This window comes from Oratosquilla oratoria, chromosome 24 (assembly GCF_046742065.1).
Source record: "Oratosquilla oratoria isolate Oo_2021 chromosome 24, ASM4674206v1, whole genome shotgun sequence".
Classification (NCBI taxonomy): Eukaryota; Metazoa; Arthropoda; class Malacostraca; order Stomatopoda; family Squillidae; genus Oratosquilla; species Oratosquilla oratoria.
Window position 1 is genome coordinate 9,038,241 of NC_134800.1, and position 20,666 is coordinate 9,058,906.

General features: G+C 40.0%; 2 protein-coding genes across 3 annotated transcripts in view; one reads left to right on the plus strand and one right to left on the minus strand.

The window, feature by feature from the left end:
* Positions 1 to 1,642: 1,642 nt before the first annotated feature.
* Positions 1,643 to 20,358, plus strand: CCT6 (chaperonin containing TCP1 subunit 6). The gene is made up of 11 exons (XM_076207615.1): positions 1,643 to 1,867; positions 8,413 to 8,476; positions 8,599 to 8,778; positions 11,284 to 11,493; positions 16,607 to 16,824; positions 17,231 to 17,486; positions 18,069 to 18,248; positions 18,910 to 19,018; positions 19,638 to 19,809; positions 19,931 to 20,012; positions 20,237 to 20,358. Exons 1-10 carry the CDS (start codon positions 1,731 to 1,733, stop codon positions 19,998 to 20,000), a joined length of 1,596 nt encoding a protein of 531 aa, XP_076063730.1. The 5' UTR covers positions 1,643 to 1,730; the 3' UTR covers positions 20,001 to 20,012; positions 20,237 to 20,358.
* LOC143038432 (uncharacterized) overlaps positions 20,142 to 20,666 on the minus strand; it is a 65,814-nt gene continuing 65,289 nt past the window's right edge. For both annotated transcript variants that reach the window (XR_012967563.1, XR_012967562.1), the window contains exon 4: positions 20,142 to 20,657. The gene's annotated coding sequence lies outside the window, so the exon portion shown is untranslated. The remainder of the gene's footprint in view (positions 20,658 to 20,666) is intronic.

Consider the following 20,666-nt stretch of genomic DNA (forward strand, 5'->3'; position numbering starts at 1 on the left):
ATATATATATATATATATATATATATATATATATATATATATATATATATATATTTATATATACATATGTATATATATATATATATGTATATATATATATATATAGATATAATATATAATATATATATATATAATATAATATATATATATATATAATATATATATATATATACATATATATATATATATATATATATATATATATATATATATATATATATATATATATATATATATATATATATACATACATATTATTATTTTTTGTATGCAGGTTATATTTTTCCTTTTAGTTCTGTGGTAACCTTTATTGGGAATTAAAGTGGTATGAGAAATGCCTTTGTTTAACGGTGGACTCAAAAAGGCTCATTGATTGATAGTGGTCTAAAAGAATAACTACTACTGTTCAACACGTTGTTTTGACCTTCAGTAAATCATTTAATTTTATAAACTCGCTGAGCTCAGTTTATTGACATATCCATATACAGTCAATATATACATATTTCAGGGTAAAATAAGGGCAATGGTACAGTTTCATCGATTGTTGATTTTTATTAGGATTACATAGGAACCTATCAGGGACCATAGAGGGTGGAGACCTATGCAATAGAATGTACCTTGGCTAGCACATTTATTTTATATATATATATATATATATATATATATATATATATATATATATAAATATATATATATATATATATATATATATATATATATATATATATATATATATATATATACTAAGGACTTCACCCCCCTTATAAGGGAAGTAGCCAGGCAAGTGCTGTGACTTCTCGTAGGATGAACATTGAGCAGAATACCTAGTCCCATCACTCCGTCAAACTTTGTCGCCTTTTACGACTCTCATTAGGGTGGCATAATTCTTTCCTCCCTTTACCACAGAGGATACAGGGAAAAAGAAAAAATATATACTTATAGAAATAGTAAATGGCGATTTCAAGGGAACAACATACAGGAGGGATAGTCACAGTACAAAAGTAGCATATTTCATTTAAGGAGTAGATATTTTACTCTAGTCTGTAGGAACGCCCCTAATCAGTCCCTAGAGCATTCGCTGTGTAGGCTACTTCTTGTACGAGAACAAAAAAAAAAAAAAAAATTAAAAAAGAGATATGACATTATTTTTGCTTGAAGAATTACGGAAATGTGAACAAGGCTGACTATGAAAACATGTTAACTTGTGCGGCGAAAAGAATATGAAAAGGTTATAGAAATACAATTACTGTAGATAAATAGTACAGCACACAGTATGTATGATGAATTATGTGAATAATTACGAGTATATATTGCAAGTGTAATAATTCACACAATTATACGAAGTCCATACACAAATGTCGTTATCTTACATGTTTATTTTTATTGATACATTATTTTTCTCAGTTGAAAGAAAAACCCAATCTCCAAACGATTAATCATGCCTTCTGTAACATTGCAGACGATTCTAGAATATTCCCGCCATGTGTTCGTCTAATAGTAAATAACAAAAATATAAAACTTTCAGTTGGTATATCACTATCCTAAATTAATCATATTACCAGTAAATACTCAAAAATTAAATGTGACAAGGGCATACAACCGTATTTTTAATTACAGGAGTTAAATGTTACATTTATATTATTGGAACATCTTCCCTCGCATGCTTCTCCATTCGTAGGTGCACTGTGGGCCGCAAAGAGTGGAGCTTGTAGTGGTTAGAAGTCGACACAATGGCAGCAATTAAGACCTTAAATCCTAAAGCCGAAGTGGCTAGGTCCTCACAGGCTATGGCTATCAATATTTCTGGGGCTAGAGGCATACAAGACGTGTTGAGGACAAATCTTGGCCCAAAAGGAACAATGAAAATGTAAGTAGAGTGACATGCAGTGTGCTTTCGTGACTCATTCCAAAGTTAAAATCTATATTACATAAATCCAGAGTTGAAATATGGATGGTGCCACAAGAACATTTTTATGTTTATGACATCTCCAGTCATTGACTTCTTCACCGGCATATATATTCTCGTAATTTATGTAAAAATTGGCTCGTCGTACACAGACCGGGTTTAGGGGTGGGGGCATCCATACCTTGTTGTTTATGTTGGCTGATCGATCTCGGATAGACTGTCGCTGTATCCTCCGTTTAGGATTCAATGTGCTGGGCCAGGTCTATTATGAAGGGAGAGGTGGTGTGTCTTCAGCCTATAAGAAGTTTGTCTTTCTTGATGACTTGTAGGTTTTACTTCAGTCTTAATTCTTAAACACATTTTTCATTTTCTTCATTGCATTTGAAAGATTATTTTTTCAATGGAATGGTTAGGTTAGGCTGTATTAGGTCAATCAATAGCTATTGGTTGTAAGGTTCATGTTAGATATGTGTTTGTGTAATTCTGGAATTTTAAATACTTTACTATGGAAGCTATCTCTTAGATGTCAAGGGATGTTGTTGAGCAGTTTTAATAAATTTGTACTATAATACCAGCCTTCCATTGGAGGTGAAGTTTATATTTTTAATTTTGTTTTTGATGTGTTTGACTTTGAACGAATATGATGTTTCGACCAGAACGTGTTTCATATTCACCTCCCCCGCCCTAGTATGCAGGTCTTGTAATGGGTTTGAGTCCTGCATTCCTTTCCAGCTCTGAGCAGTAGCTATTATCTGCTCCTCCAGTAAGCACACACAGGGCAAAGGTGATGACTTGGACGCTGCCATTGGCATATCATCCTCACCGTCCCCTAGTCTTTACCTCAAATAATCTAAGATACTTCATGGGGAACTCAAGGTTTTGGTTAGGGAAAATCAATGAAACAAATTCCAATCAATATAAACCATGATGGATTACTTCATGTGTTGCAATCGGGCCTAATCAAGGGATCTTGTTTTCTTAATACACCAAGGTCTCTTAATCCAATACTCAACAACTGCCTCTTGTCCGGACATTTGGGCCCAGGACTTAAAACCCACGTCGGGAATTGTTTTATGTCATGGGCCAATTCCCGAAGTGCTGTTTCTTTCCTGGAAGATGTATATGGGGCAGTGGATCGATTTATTTCATTATTTTATTTATTTATTTTTCCTTTCCTTTCCTTCCATTCTTCAGTTTAGGATTAAAGTATTGACACTTCTAAACACTTCCTATGACAGTAGATAATAATTCATAAGTTTTTGTAATTGTTTTTATTCATGATTGTCCAGTGATTCATCAATGTTGATTATAATTTAGTGTTTAAATTGGAAGATGCTAAACCTTAACAATTCATTCCAAATACGTAAACCTCTTGCCACACCTAAATGCTTACCGTAGTGATGTCAAAGAGGCAAGGGAGCTAGAGCTCTTGTAAATAGCCTCTTCTCTGAATTTCTACAGTATACCGGTCATATCTATTCTTGAACATGTTGATACTTGAACTATTAACTACATTTTCCGGTAGACTGTTCCATTTGTTTACTACTCTGGCGTAAAAAAAGTTACTTCTCTTGGTTGTTCTGTACCTTGTTTTCTTTAGTTTCCACTGGTGCCCTCTGGTCTCGTACCTTTCTCTCAGTTCAATTTGGAGGAATTGACTGCAGTCAATATCCTCGTCTCCATTGAGCATCTTGTATACTTCAATCATGTCCCCGCATATTCTTCTTGCCTGTAGGGTGGTTAGTCCCAAGGCATCCAGTCTTTCACTGTAGGGTATTTCTCTTAGTTGGGGAACAAGTTTAGTGGCTCTTCTTTGGACTTTTTCCAAAATGTTAATGTCTTTTTTCTTATACGGGAACCAGGCTTGTACAGCATACTCCATAAGGGGTCTTATCAATGTTGTGTATAGGGCTAGGAATATTTCTTTATCCATATAAGTAAATGTTCTCTTGATCCTTCCTAACATAGAGATGGCCTTGGCAGCAGCCTTGGATATGTGTACAGTAGGTGATGTGTCAGGTGTCACATATACCCCCAAGTCTTTTTCTTCTGTTGTAGACTGCAATGGGAACCCATCTATGTAGTAATTATAGTTAGCATTATTTTTCCCAACATGCATCACTTTACATTTCTCCATATTAAATGTTGGGAGCCATTTTGCACTCCACTCCTGCAAGCGGCAAAGGTCTTCTTGAAGAACTGTTTTATCATCTTGGCTGTTCACTCTCCTGTAAATTTTTGCATCATCAGCAAATAACTTGCCACTGGACTGTATATCATCAAATAAGTCATTTATAAAGATCAGAAACAAAATCGGACCCAGCTTGCTCCCTTGAAGGACACCGCTCCATACATCTAGCCAACTTGAATAAGCACCTATGATTGCAACCCTCTGCCTTCTGTTCTCCAGAAAGGCCTGAATCCATCTCCATATGTCCCCTTCAATGCCCACAGCTTTTAACTTATTCAAGACACGTTGATGCGGAATATTATCAAAAGCTTTCTTACAATCCAAGTAGATCACATCAACATCCTCCTTTGCCTCAATGGCATCCTCCAAATCTTGAAAATACTCGAGTAATTGAGTGAGACACGATCTTCCAGGTCGAAAACCATGCTGATGACTCGACAGTATTTGGTTTTTGTCCAAATGTTCCATTATGATTTTCTTAAGTTTTTCTAAAATCTTGCATGGAATTGATGTCAGACTCACTGGACGATAGTTTAAAGCCTTCATTTTACTTCCTTTCTTGAATATTGGAGTAATATTGGCTTTGAAAACTTAATTGTCGGATACGATGCTGTAGGTGAATAATAAAGTTTTATTTACCGTGGAAGAATTGATTAAATTCGGATATTTTCTGGCTATTGTCAGGAATTTTTAATCAGGGTGTAGAAACTGGGTTCATAGATTTTTTTTTTTTTTTTTTTTTTAAGGTGTATACCTACTCAGTATAGCATTAGAAAATTAGATATTGCTTTTGTAAATTATAATGCATCAACAATACATGTTTTTGTGGCAGAAATTAATAACAGAAAACATTGCCATAAGCTATACACAAAGTCACGTCAACTCCTTTAGACATCATTTTTATTTTGATATATTCGGAGGTGAAAAATGGTGACCTCTAGAATTATAGGTACTGCATAACTAAATGCAGGTTAGGTTAAGTAGGAAGGTTTGATTAGGTTAGGTTGGAATAGACAAATTTATCATACTTTAATTTCTTTGACATCTGCATCTACCAAAACAAAGATGGTATCAAGGAGTTGAAGTGGTTACATTTGTTTGTGTATGGCTTTTAGCAACTTTTTTCTTTTTTTGATATGCACCAAGAAAAAATGTATATTACATTGATGGATAACTTACAAAATTAATATTTAAGTTTGTATTGCTACATCACATAGGTGTGTGCTTTTAAAAAAGTACCCTTTCCTTTTATGGAATATTCCATAGATCAAATTAGGTTAGCTGTTAGACAATACAAGTTTCATGTTAAGTATCTGTGAATGATTCTGGAATTTTACCATGTATTGTTGATGAGACATACAAAGGAAAGAAAAGAGAAGTAAAGAAAATGGTAAAGGAGGCAAAGAGGAGAGCAGATGTAAAATGGGGTAAGAGTATGGCAGAAAATTTTGAAAGTAATAAAAAGATGTTTTGGAAAGAAATTAAGAGAGGAAGAGGAGGCGAATCAAGTAGAGAAGAAAAGGTAAAAGGTGCAGATGGAGAGATGATAATGGAGGAGAAGGCAGTAAGGGGAAGATGGGCAGAATATTTTAGAGAGTTGCTAAATGTGAAGGAGGATAGGGAGGGAAAGATAGCTGCAGTGGGAAATGCTAAGAAAATGAGTGATGAGTGAGGAAAATGGAGGAGAAATAAGGAAGGATGAAGTGAAGGCAGCAGTTAAGATGATGAAAGTAGGTAAGGCACCTGGTCTGGATGGATGCCATGCAGAATGTCTTAAAAAAGGAGTTACATTGATGGTGGACTGGCTGGTGAGGTTATTTAATGTTTGCTAGAGAGAAGGTAGAGTGCCGGAGGACTGGAGGAGTGCTTGTATAGCTCCACTTTACAAGGGAAAGGGGGATAAGTGTGAATGTAGTAGTTTCAGAGGGATTAGCTTGTTAAGTGTAGTTGGGAATGCTTATGCATTTATTTATGTATTTAATTTGTTATTTACATTGTTGAGGAAGGAAGGGAGACGACGGAAGACAGAGGTGAGTGGAGAATGGTTGTATATGGATGATGATGTGATTGCATGAGGAGGAATGGGCGGGGGGGTGGGGTAGTATGTGTGAGTAAATTTTGACGCAGCCCGAAGGGATTTCTCCCCGTCCTCTCCTTATATGCAAGGGGGGGTCGCCGATTAAATGAAGCGGCCTTGCTGTGGATGTGCTGTGTCTTGCGACACTGCTTCTGACCCAGGGCGGTGGGCAGGGTGCAGGGATGACCCGTCATCCAGGAGGTGCTCAGATGAGAGGGAGGGTGGGAGGGGTGTGGAGTGTATTTAGGGATGAAATGGGTGGGAGTGTTTTTATGCCTTTCCCTTTTGGCTACCTCCCTTGTAAGGGGGAAAAAGCCTTGGTATATGTATGTATGTATGTACATTGTTATAGTTTTTATTTATTATTTTATTAATATATGATCAAAAGGTCTTCTGTCGGCATGCTCCGCCTTTGTAATCTTGATTGAGAGGATTAGGAGAGGAACAGAGGGGATAATTGGTGAGGAACAGTGTGGATTTAGGACGGGTAGAGGTTGTGTAGATCAGATTTTTGTGGTAAGACAGATATGTGAGAAAGCTATAGGAAAGGGGAAGGATGTTTTTTGGGCCTTTATGGATCTGGAAAAGGCTTACGACAGGGTAGACAGAAAGGCACTGTGGGAGGTTATGCGGATATACGGGATAGGAGGAAAGCTTCTGGGAGCTGTCAAGAGTTTTTATGAGAGTAGTAGAGCTTGTGTCAGGATTAGAAATGGAGAGAGTGAGTGGTTTGAGGTAAAGGTGGGACTTCGTCAAGGATGCGTTATGTCACCCTGGCTATACATCTTATACATGGATGGGGTAGTGCAAGAGGTAAATGCAAGGGTACTGGGTCAGGGATTGGAGATGGTTAAAGAAAATGGAGAAAAGTGGGAGGTGAGCCAGCTGTTGATTGTGGACGACACTGCGCTTGTGGCAGGATCGGAGGAGGGATTGAGGAAGTTGGTGACAGAGTTTGGGAGAGTGTGTGATAGAAAAAAGCTGAAGATAAATGTGGGTAAAAGTAAGGTGATGAGATGTACAAGGGGTGAAAGTGGTAGTAATCTGGAAGTGAGCATTAAGGGAGAGCAACTGGAGGAAGTGGATAGTTTTAGATACTTGGGTGCAAATGTGGCAGGAAAAGGTGGAGTGAAGGTGGAGGTAGAATGTAGATTAAGAGAAGCGAGTAAATGCCTTGGTGGTTTAAAAAGTGTAATGAGGAATAGAAATTTGGGAATGGATGCTAAGAGGAGACTGTATGAAGGAGTGATTGTGCCAACAGCACTTTATGGAGCAGAAACATGGAACATAAGAGAGGAAGAGAGAAGGAGCTTGAATGTGTTTGAGATGAAGTGTCTGAGAAGTATGATGGGGGTTACTAGGCTAGATAGATTGAGAAATGAGGAGGTGAGGAGGAGAAGAGGGGTGGAAAGGGAGTTGGGAGATAGGGTTGATGAAAGAGTATTAGGATGGTTTGGACACATGGAAAGAATGAGTGAAGAAAGACTAAAGGAGGTATGGAAGGCAGATGTGGAGGGAGTGAACATGAGGGGACGTCCTAGGATGAGATGGATGGATGGGGTGAACGTGGCTTTGGGGAAGAGGAGAATGTCTGTTGAGGAAGGACAGGAGAGGACAGAAGACAGGGGTGAATGAAGAATGGTTGTATATGGAAGATGTGATGCATGAGGTGGAATGGATGGGGGGTGAGTTAGTTTAGTGTGTGTGAGCAAAATTTTTATGCAGGCCGAAGGGATTTCTCCCTGTCTTCTCCTTTATATGGGGGGGTCGCCAATTTGATGAAGCAGCCTTGCTGTGGATGTGCTGTGTCTTACGACAATGCTTCTGACCCAGGGCAGTGGACAAGGTGCAGGGATGACCCGTCATCTAGGAGGTGCTAAGATGGGAGGGAGGGTGGAGGGGTGTGGAGTGTATTCAGGGATGGAATGGGTGGGAATGACTTTATGCCTTTTTCTTTTTGGCTACCTCCCTAGTAAGGGGGAAAAAGCCTAGGTATATGTATGTATGTATGTATAAAAAAAGATAGAATATTTGTTCACCGATAGTTATGGTAAGGAAGAAACAGACAACTTAAACAGTTGTGTAAGGTCATGAAGATTGTTTTAATAGTTATGAATAGTGAGTAGATGAATAGGCTTCTTAGGTGAGTGCTTTGACTTTGCCGCCCCTGTGTAAGTGGGAGGTCAAAGCCACATATATACATGTTGTAGTATTAATTGGCATTTTCACATTTTGTAGGTTGGTTTCTGGGGCTGGAGATATAAAGATCACCAAGGATGGCAACATTCTTCTGCATGAAATGGTAAGCATACATGCAATCTGTAACAGATGGGGCAGACATAATGCTACTTGAAAATTGTGTATGAAAAGTGCTTGATAACAAAGATTTGTGACATTATTTTCATCACTGTTGTTCCTTTGCAGCAAATCCAGCACCCCACAGCAAGTATGATTGCCAAGGCTTGCACTGCCCAGGATGATGTCATTGGTGATGGCACAACTTCTACTGTCCTCCTCATTGGAGAAATGCTAAAACAGGCTGAGATCCAGATCAGCGAAGGGGTGCACCCAAGGCTGATTGCAGAAGGCTTTGAGCTTGCAAAGGTAAAATCTACTTTAGTTGATGAGTAAACCTCTGTAAGTTGGAATAGAAAGAACTTTGGCCCTTCCAAATTGTGGAATTTTATAAATACGTATACCAAGAGCTTTTTCTCCCTTACAAGGGAGGTAGCCAAACTCAAAAGGCACAAGTCCACTTCCACCCATTTTATCTCCACATACTCCACTCCAATTCAACACCCCTCCCTTTGGCTCCTGTATCTCACCCACCGCCCTGGGTTAAAAGCAATGCAGCAAGACAGTACATCCACAGTGAGGCTGCCTCACTTAATCAACAACCTCCAGTCTGTCCCCTCATGCAGAAAAAAGAGAAGACTGCTGTGTCAAAATATTCTTCAGGTAACCCCCACCCACCCCTATACTCTGTCTTCTCCCTTCCCTTCTGCACCGCCCCCCCCCCCACACGCACACACTCACTCCCTCCATATGCCCAAACCATCCCCCAAACTCCTACTCCTGGGTCTTGCTGCCCTGGGTCAGAAGCAATGCAGCAAGACACAGCACATCTACAGAAAGGCTGCTTCATTTAATTAGTGACACCCCTCCCCCATCCCTTTGTGCAGAAAAAGAGATGAGGAAGAAGTCCCTTCAGGCTGCATCAAAATATTACAAAAAATAAATCTGTAACAGATGAGTTGTCATTGGAAAGATACTTTGTATGCACACTTATTTTTCAACCACTGCCTTGAATCTCTTATCATTTGCAAAAATCTGGGCTCGTTGAAGGATCCAGAGCTGAGGAAGCTGCGCTCAGATTCACTGCTATAGTAGACACAACGAGAACTGGCGGCCAAGGCGGGGTTAGGGAATTTCCCGGTATTGCCACATCTCAACAGATAACACGGCTCGCCCACTCTCTCTCTCTCTCTCTCTCTCTCTCTCTCTCTCTCTCTCTCTCTATATATATATATATATATATATATATATATATAATTTATATTTATCCATGGCGAGAACGTGCGTGTGGATGCAATGTTTTCTGAATGCAGTGTGGGGGCGTGGCCAGAGAAGGGATAGAGTGGCAACGTCGCTCTCTCCCGCACATATGCCATGTCCACGAATCGAGGAAACGAAACCTTTGTATAGAAAACATTGCTTTGATTTATACCTCAGTGGTGGTGGTGTGACAAAAAATTATAATATAATTATATGTGGCAACATTATAAAATCATAAAATAAAGTTTAAAATAAAATAGAATTATAAAATAATTATATGTGGCAACACGGGGAATCTCCGTGCTCCGCCCTAACGGCCAGTTTTCGATGCACCGAGTATAGTGGTGGGTTGATGTTCCCAAGCTGGCTTGTGTATAAAGAATGACAAGATCTTACTCTGTTTCTGTACAGCATATTGTCATTTGATAAGGACTTCCTAAGATCTTTGGAGGATTAGAGCTTATCTAGTTCAGCATTGTCATGCAGCCTTTGCAATAAAGTCCACAGTTTAGACCACTTTGTCCTGGGTGTCTGGCCAGCACCCAAAGCTTCCTCCTCACGCTGGTGGGCATCCCAGGGCCTGGGTATCTCATTCCAGCCACTCCATGATGGAAGCCCCTTTATCATTTTTGGAAAGTTGCTCCAATTTACAAGTTTTCTTCCCATGCTGCTCTTAGAAGCCTTGAGTGCAAGAACATGGTAAATCAAGGTATCAAGTGCACTTTGAATTTCTGAAAAGGGGTAGTCACAGAATTGGGAACAATTGAAGTTGTGATGTGTGAAGTGCAGCAACATTTGCAAGACAAACTATTGTTTACATTTATATTTTATTCGTGATTCTGCCATGGGTATTCCTAACGTGCTTTTTCCCCCCTTAGTATCTTTAAAAAATGGTTTAATAGCCATCCATAAAGTTAGTAAAAACCTTATATGTTTGCAAGTTTGGGTATGAAGAAGTAAGATAATAGAGTATTTGTATCGGTCTTAACTTGGTTGCATGAATTCCATAAGCTAACTTTAGTTCATATTCCAAACGAGAGAGCAGAGGAAACAAATGTGTTTTGAATGGGTGAAGGATGGGTGCATGCCTTAGCTGGCTGACTCCTGAAATGAGGTGAAGAGGCCTTTGTGTATTCTGCCTCCTACTCTGCAATTTATTATGATGATATTGTTTAGTGTCACAAACTCCCCCTGTCGGGAGGCAAGGACAATGCCCCTTACAGAGGACTTAGTAGCATGGAATTTAATGAACCTGGCCCTTGGTTCAACTATGCCGGTGGCAGAGTTAGCCAAAGTAATGTATCATCTCTCTATATCTAAATACCAAGGGCTTGTTCCACCCTACAAGGGAGGTAGCCAAATCAAAAGTGCAAATACCCATTCCCACCCCTTCCACTTCCATCCACCACCCTTTCCTCCCTCTCAACTTGGTCTATATCATTAGTTTCCAATTATCATATTTACATTTGAAGTTGTGTTTTTCATGAATTGTGTGTGTGTTTATTTGTAATTTTTTCTTCTTTTTCTTTCATTCGTATCCTTTTTTTCTTCCAGGACAAGGCAATGGAAGTCTTAGAAAGTATGAGGTTGAAGGAGGAAATGACCCGTGAACGGCTGTGCCAGGTTGCCCGCACCGCTCTCCACACCAAAGTGCATTCAGAGTTGGCTGACAAGCTGACTGAAGTGTGTGTTGATGCAGTCTTAGCCATAAAAGAGGAAGGCAAGCCCCTTGATCTACATATGGTTGAGATCATGGATATGCAGGTATGGGAGACTAAGGATTTTTTGTTATTGCAAATTTTTATGTAGGCCCTTGGTATAATGAACTGATTTTGGGGGGAATGGTCAGAAATTGTATTAGAAATTTTGTTACCACAGATTTTGTTATAGATGAATGCTCTTTTACCTATAATGAACAAAGTTTGTTGTACATGGGGGTTTTGTTGAATGGAACTGAAGAGACATGGATCCCAGGTAGTTGGCAACAACAACTAGATTGGCCCATAAATCACTCTAGAGATTCTGTGTTGATTTTGTCTTAGTGACCTGAATGTAGTAGTACAAATGTGGTTCTTTTCTTCATCATCCACAAGTAGCTAAGATAAAGGGAAATGGATGACAGATATGAGTGGGGTGCATGCCTTGGCATGCTATTTCCATAGAAGGTATAAGAGGCTTAATGGTTATTAAAACTGCTGTACTGTTAGTCAGATTGATGTATATATGAGGGAGCTTCAAAAAGTGCATGGGGAAAAAAGGATAGTATGAAAAATAGGTTTCAGTTATGTTTATTTTTCATCATATTCTCCATTAAGGTCAATACACTATTGCAAATGTTGATACATACATACATATATATACCAAGGCTTTTTCCCCCTTACAAGGGAGGTAGCCAAAAAGGAAAAGGCATAAAATCATTCCCACCCATTCCATCCCTGAATATACTCCACACCCCTCCACCCTCCCTCTTATCTTAGCACCTCCCGGATGACAGGTCATCCCTGCACCTTGTCCACTGCCCTGGGTCAGAAGCAGTGTCGCAAGACACAGCACATCCACAGCAAGGCTGCTTCATTAAATCGGAGACCCCCCTCTCCGTCCCCCCCATTGCATAAAAGGAGAAGACTGGGAGAAATCCCTATGGGCTGCGTCAAATTTTGCTCACACATACTACCTCACCCCCCCATCCCCCTGCCCATTCCACCTCATGCATCACAACATCATCCATATACAACCATTCTCCATTCACCCCTATCTTCTGTCCTCTCTTGTCCTTCCTCAACAGACATTCCCCTCTTCCCCAAAGCCCCCTTCACCCCATCCATCCACCTCATCCTAGGACGTCCCCTCATGTTCACTCCCTCCACATCTGCCTTCCATACCTCTTACCAGTCTTTCTTCACTCATTCTTTCCATGTGTCCAAACCATCCTAATACTCTTTCATCAACCCTATCTCCCAACTCCCTTTCCACCCCCGTTCTCCTCCTCACCTCCTCATTTCTCACTCTATCTAGCCTAGTAACCCCCATCATACTTCTCAGACACCTCATCTCAAACACATTCAAACTCCTTCTGTCTTCCTCTCTTATGTTCCATGTTTCTGCCCCATACAGTGCTGTTGGCACAATCACTCCTTCATACAGTCTCCTCTTAGCATCCATTCCCAAATGTCTATTCCTCATTACACTCTTCAATCCACCAAGGCATTTACTCGCTTCTCTCAATCCACCTTCACTCCACCTTTGCACCCAAGTATCTAAAACTATCCACTTCCTCCAGTCGCTCTCCCTTAATGCTCACTTCCAGACTACTGCCACTTTCATCCCTTGTACATCTCATCACCTTACTTTTACCCACATTTATCTTTAGCTTTCTTCTATCACATACTCTCCCAAACTCTGTCACCAACTTCCTCAATCCCTCCTCCGATCCTGCCACAAGCGCAGTGTCGTCCGCAAACAACAGCTGGCTCACCTCCAGCTGTTGATACCAGCCTTTAAGCGACTACAATAAATATAATCAAGACGCCGATATGGCAGCGTCGCGAATCCACTTGCTCCTCATGACGCCTACGTGTGCGGCACCGTATGGAAGGGGTTAAGTCAGAGTGAAACTGGGGATCGTGTGATCTGAACCATGTCGGAGCAGCTCTTTTCACATCTTCAACTGATGGAAACTTGGTATCATTCAATGATTTTTTTTTTTTTTTTTAAGTTTGGAAACAAAAAGAACTGATGGGTGAAATCGGGGCTGTATGGGGGATGTCGGATGATTTCCCATCGAAATTCACGTAGCACAGCTCTTGTCAGCCGAGCACCGTGAATGGGTGCATTGTTGTGTTAAAAGAGGACGCATTGATGTAGCTTTCCAGGGTTTTCAAAACTCGTTCATTTTAAACAAATGTAATTGTTTTCTTGTTCTTGAGGAGTTCAACCAGCAAAATCCCTTCTGCCTCCCAGAAGACAGTGGCCATAACCTTTCCTCTTGAATGCTCAGATTTTGCATGTAATGTGTGTGGATATGGTACAGATAAAAGAGAAGAGATAGGCAGTATGTTTGTGGAGAAGAAAGATGGATGTGTTGGCATGGTGTGAAATTAAGTTGAAAGGGAGAGGCAAGTTTGAGTTTGGGAGTGAAGTTGGGATCTCAGGTGTGAAGAGAGAAGGGATGACTATACTATTAACCCCTTCCATACGGTGCCGCACACGTAGGCGTCATGAGGAGCAAGTGGATTCGCGACGCTGCCATATCGGCGTCTTGATTATATTTATTGTAGTCGCCCCTGTGTTTTTACATTCTCCCAAATGTGCCCTGAATCCCATTCTCTGTGGTTTTCAAAATTCGCGGGTGAAAGAGAACGATCGATATAAGCGGTGACTATATTTTATGATGCGAGTATTATTACGACACGTCGTACGGCTGGCATTGGCTGCTGCCCGCGAGATTTAAGTCCCTTAGTGAAGTGGTTAAGTGAAGAGATAAGTGTGTGGTGGAATGGAAGGAGTTTCTTCAAGGTTAATGTGGATGAAGGTGAAACCTGGAAGGGATATGTGCATTTTTGTAAGTGCATATGGGCCTGGTAGTGAGAAGAGAGTAGAGGAAAGGATAGATGTGTGCATAGAGGCTTTTTGGGTAGATGTGTGCATAGAGGATTTAGGAAAAAATGTCAATGTAGTGGTATTGGGAGACCTTAATGCTAGGGTAGGAAATGAACCAATAGATGGAGTTGTTGGTAAATGTGGATTTCCAGGAAAAAATCGTAGTGGAGAGTTGATGGTGATATGTCTAGAAGGCAGTGTTAAGATGATAAGAGCAGGTAAGGAACCTGAGAACATGCAGAACGTAAAAAAAAAAAAAGTGATGGTGGACTGGTTTGTGTAAGAGGGTAGTGTGTCTGAGGACTGGAGGAGTGCCTGTATAGTTCCACTTTACAAGGGAAAAGGGGACAAGTGTGAGTGTAGTAGTTTCAGAGGGATCAGTTAGACAAGTGTAGTTGATAAGGCTTTTGATAAATTTTAATTGAGGATTTTGATAAAGAAGATCAGGAGAGGAACAGAGGGAGTAATTGGTGAGGAACGGTGTTGATTTAGGACAGGTAGGGGTTGCGTGGACCAGATTTTTGTGGTAAGACATGTGAGAAAGATTTAGGAAAAGGTAAGGATTTTTGGGCCTTTATGGATTTGGAAAAGGCTTATGACAGGATAGACAGGAAGGCACTGCAGGAGGTAGTGCAGATACATGGGATAGGAGTAGGGCTTTTAAGAGCAGTCAAGAGTTTTTACAAGAGTAGTAGAGCTTGTGTTAGAATCAGAAAAGTAGAGAGCGAGTGGTTTGAGGTGAAGGTGGGACTTCGCCATGGATGTGCTGTTGCCTTGGCTGTTCAATTTATACATGGATGGGGTGGTGCAAGAGGTAACTGCAAAGGTAATGGGTTGGGGATTGGAGATGGCTAAAGAAAATGGAGAAAAGTGGGAGATAAGCTAGTTATTGTTTGCTGATGTCAATGCGGTTGTAGCAGTATCAGAGGAGGGATTGAGGAAGTTAGTGACAAAGTTTGGGAAGGTGTGCAAAAGAAGGAAGTTGAAGACAATGTGGGTAAAAGTAAGTTGTTGAGATGTACAAGGGGAGAAAATTGCAGCAGACTGGAAGTGAGCATTAAGGGAGAGAGACTGGAGGAAGTGGATATTGGGTGCAAATGTGGCAGGAAAGGAAGGTGTGGAGGTAGAATGTAGATTGAGAAAAGCAAGTAAATGCTTTGGTGGATGAGAAATAGACATTTGGGAATGGATGCTAAGAGATTGTATGAAGGAGTGATTGAGCCAACAGCACTGTATGGGGCAGAAACGTGGAACATAAGAGAGGAGGAGTTCGAATGTGTTTGAGATGAGAATGAACATCAGGGGCAACCAAGGATCAGAGGGATGGATAGGGTAAAAGGGACATTGGGAAAGAAGGGAATGTCTGTTGAGGAAGGATTGGAGAGGACAGAAGATAGGAGTGAATGGAGAATGGTTGTGTATGGATGATGCTGTGATGCATCAGGGGGATGGGGGGGTGAGAAGTATGTGTGAAAAATAATTCGACACAGCCTAAAGGGATTTCTCCCTGTCTGCTACATTTTTGCATAAGTGGACGGAGAGGGGGTTCACCAATTTAATGAAATAAGCCTTTCTGTGGATGTGCTGTGTTTTGCAACACTGCTTCTGACCCGTCATCCAGGAGGTGCCAAGATAAGATTGAGGGAGGGGGTGGATAGGAGTGGAGTATGTGGGGATGAAATGGGTGGGAGTGGATTTTATTTATTTATTTTTTAGCCTTTGGTATGTGTGTGTGTGTGTGTGTATATATATATATATATATATATATATATATATATATATATATGCAATAAAAACACTACGTGTGTTCACAAATGCGTAAATAAGTTTACTTTTTCCTAGTGGTTATTTACGCATATATATATACATACATACACTAAGAACCCACTGTTGTTTGGATTTAAGAAAAAAAATTATTTCCGTATATTTCGATCATTTGCTGTTAGCTGTGGTTCTCTTGCTTGAAGAGGATCACAGCAAGTGATCGAAATATACGGAAATCGTTATTTCCTTTCTTGTCTTAAATCCCATCAACAGTGGGTTTTTAGTGTATTTATTAATGTGTTACGACATTACTGGACAGTGATATATATATATGTGTGTGTGTGTATATTATATATATATAATATATATATATGTATGTATACATATACCAAAGTCTTTTACCCCTGCTCCTTTCTCTTCCATTTCACAGAACTTGAAAGTCTTCCCTATAAATTGCCTTCAATTTTATATACCTGTTTGGAGGTTGAATATATGAGTTTTGTTTTTCCACCAGCACAAAACTGAGTTGGATACATCTTTAGTCCGTGGGCTTGTGATGGATCATGGTGGCAGACATCCAGACATGCCTAAGCGAGTCTCCAATGCATACATCCTCACCTGCAACGTCTCTATGGAGTATGAGAAGACGGAAGTAAATTCTGGATTCTTCTATAAATCCGCAGAAGAAAGGGAAAAGCTTGTGGAATCTGAGAGAAAGTTCATAGACAACAGGTATGTTGACAATGCCCCCTTAGATTTGTTGCATGTGATGTTAAGCACTTTCTTCCTTCATTCCCTTTAACCCGAGTAATGTGGTGCTGGACAATGATAATGGCATGTACATAGTGCTGAAATGAGAGGAGCATTAGATAGGTTTTAATGTTTATGAAGTGGGTAGGTCTGTCGACTGCCATTCTCCTTTTATGGGAATAAGGTCCTTGGTGTGTGTGAGGAAGGGAAGGGTGATGATACTATTGTAATCGCCTCTTAACTGTATGGATGGACGAGAGCAAGTTGGCAGTTGTAAATACTGTACTTTTTCTAACCCCCAGTGTCTTCATAAAGGGATTTTATGTAATTTTGAAAGTATTTTTTTACCACAGGCAGCAAATAATTATTTGTCTTCCTATTTTTGCAGAGTCCAGAAAGTTATTGAACTTAAAAAGAAAGTCTGCGCAGGCAATGACAAATCCTTCGTTGTAATCAACCAGAAAGGAATTGACCCCCTGTCATTAGATGTTTTGGCCAAGGAGAACATTATTGCTCTTAGGAGAGCCAAGAGAAGGAACATGGAAAGGTTAGCCTTGGCTTGTGGTGGTATGGCTATGAACAGTGTTGATGATCTTGATGAAGAAAGCCTTGGCACCGCAGGTTCTGTTTACGAACATGTCCTGGTAAGTTTATAATTTTGGAGTGGCACTTGATGTTGAGAAAACATTGTTGAAATATTTAGTGATATATTACTTAGGACCTAGAAGATAGGTGTTGAATACAGTTAAATCCTTACTGGACTTCAAATCCCAGACCAGGACCTGTCCAAAGATCTTTCATGTTAATGTGGACTATATTCCATTTTTTTCACATAAGGAGAGCTAGCAACCATTATTGCTTCCCTCCTTGTCCTCCCCTTTTCTCCTGGCCTCTACATCCCCTCCCAGTCCTTGGACCCTCACCTCCCCTTCCTCTACATCCCTCTCCCCAATGCATTTCCCCTCCTTTCTCACCACCACCCTCCTCCTCCTCATAGCTGGTTTTCCCCACATTAATCAAGCATGGTCCAGTTTTTTGTCAGGAAGATCTGGTGCAGCTCTAGTACCGATTGTGGGGCTGTATGTTTACAATTAATGAAACCAGTGGCAACAGTTATTGTTTACTTTTTAACTTTGGCTACCTCCCTTGTAAAGGGGGGAAAAAGCCCTTGGTATATATATATATGTACTTTTGAATGTAAAAAAAATTTGTATCCCTCTTTCTAGGGCGAGACGAAATACACTTTTGTAGAAGATCTGAAGAATCCTCATAGTGTGACTATCTTGATCAAGGGTCCTTACAAGCACACACTAACTCAAACCAAAGATGCCATCAGGGATGGTTTGCGGGCAATCAAGAATGCCCTGGATGATGGTTCACTCATCCCGGGTGCTGGAGCCTATGAAGTAAGATTGATGAAAGTTGTATACTAGGAAGACTAAGTCAATAGTATTAATAAGCATGTAAAAAAAAAAAGAGTAAATACAGATATGAAGTAAAAGTAGGATAAATACAATTGTATCTCATACAGTAGGACACAGATGTGTTGGATAGTTGGCTAGGGTACTTTTGTTACAGAAATATATTTTATTAGCTTGCTGGCTGAGCAGGTCAGGGCATCGTTACTTGGGGCGAAGGTTGAGGTGAGGGCGGTTCGAATCCTGCCACTGGCAAAGTTGAACCAAAGGCATGGTTTGTCCATGCTACACAGCCCTCTGTGAGGGGCACCATCCTAGCCTCCCGATAGGGGGAGTGTGTGACATTAAGCCATATCATCATCATCATTAGCTCCATAGTTTGCTCCCTGCATTCTTTTGATGATGTGTCACAATATCATTCCACCCCCTCCCCCTTTTGCACTTATGGTAAACTCTAAAGGAGACGTGATAATTTTTCATGGAAAAGGGTCTGAAATTTGTTCAAAGAAATTGTAAACCTAGTAACCAGAATGTTCCTCTAAACATAATTTATACAATGTTATCTCTTGTCATAAAATAATTTGGCAGGAGCAAAACTTTAAGTGCTGCATTGGCTAATAATGACCATGTGGTTCTGTCAATGTTACAGGTTTCTGCATATGATGTACTCATGAAGTATGAAAATGAGGTGAAAGGTCGTTCCCGCTATGGTGTTAGAGCCTTTGCTGATGCACTTCTGGTCATCCCAAAGACATTAGGTAAGGCAGTGGATTGTTGTTTGTGGATGGCACTGCACTGGTGAATGATTGAGGAGAAACAAACTTGTTGCCTGGATTTGCACATGTGCGAGAGAAAAAAAGTGAATGTAGGCAAAGGTTGAGCGAGTGTTAAGGTTGGGAGGCTTCAAGTAGCAAATTTTTTAATATTGGTTTTGCATAAAGCAATGAATGGAGTGGATGTAGAAGTGAATTAAGAAAGTTAAGGAAGCAAGTAATAGTGTAGAAATATGTAATGAGAAAAAAGTATTTGGAGATAAATTCAGAGGGGGTTGTATGGAGGAGACTTGGAATTGGGGAGGTAGAGATGAAGCACAAGGAAGCCATTTTTGCCCATTTTCCACCAAACTTGATCCATCCAAGTAGGGATCAATGTAAGCATTGAAAGGAGTGTATGAAGCAGTGGTTGTGCCATCTGTTATGAATGGAAGTAATATGTGGGTGGCGAATGCAACAGAAAAGTCATGTGGAGGCAGTAGAAATGAGGTGCATGACTGAAAAAAAAGGCTGTTCTATGCATGCACATTGCTTTGCTGATTAGATTAAATAGATGATTATGTCTTTACTTGTTTTATATATATGATTATTTTTATTTCGTCAGCCCAAAACTGTGGATATGATGCCATGGACACTCTGGTTAAACTTCGAGAAGAACTGAAGATCAATGGAGGAAGACCTGTGGGTCTTGATATCACCTCAGGAGAAGTTTTACTCCCCACTGATGCTGGAATCTTTGACAACTATTGTGTGAAGAAGCACATGCTTGATGCCTGGTTAGTGTATATTTAAACATTGATGTGAAGTGAAATGATCAAAACAAGTTGACTTGGTAGTATATTAGTTCATTCTGCTGATTTAGGGCAATATTTATCTGCAAATATTTTATCATTCCAGTTCCGTGATTGCTCGCAACCTTCTCATCGTAGATGAAATAATGAGGGCTGGCTTGTCAGAGTTGAAGTAAATCTACTCCAAAGTAAGTTGGAATGCACAGAAAAAACAAAAACAAATTATAAATTTGTAGTAGTACCCTTAAAAAGCAGTTGGGTCTTCTTGCAGCTTGGCTAATTACAGTTTACAGTGGATCAGTACCTTTTTACATTAAACACATTCTCATAGTTTAGGTACATTATTGTCCATCTGAATTTATGATTGGTTATAAAAAGAGTGGAAAATTTATATAATAAAAATTTGTTGCAGGTTGCCTTCATTGTTCCTGCTTGTTGTGCTTGATCAAATAACCAAAGGACAAAGTCGTTGCAAGTTTCATTTCTTCAGTCATGTCCCACACATTTTTTTCACTCAATAAATTAATTCCAAAGTTTTTGTCTGTTCTTCCATCCCACCTAGATATAACTTGCAAATAATGGTTGGGCTTTCGTACATAGTGGAGAATCGAACTACTCCCTTGCAACCCTCAATTGGTACACACCAAGATCAGCTCCATCAAAGGAAGTTAATGTTAAAGATTAGACGGTGACTGAAATGCTAAGGATTCGATCCATACCCTTTTCCTCCTGTCACAACAAGAGAGGCCACCCATTATACTCTCCTCACTTGTGGGTGGTTCCTTACCTGCGATGAGTCCTATTTTGAAATTGTGTAGCCTCTGCCATATCTCCTGCCCAGG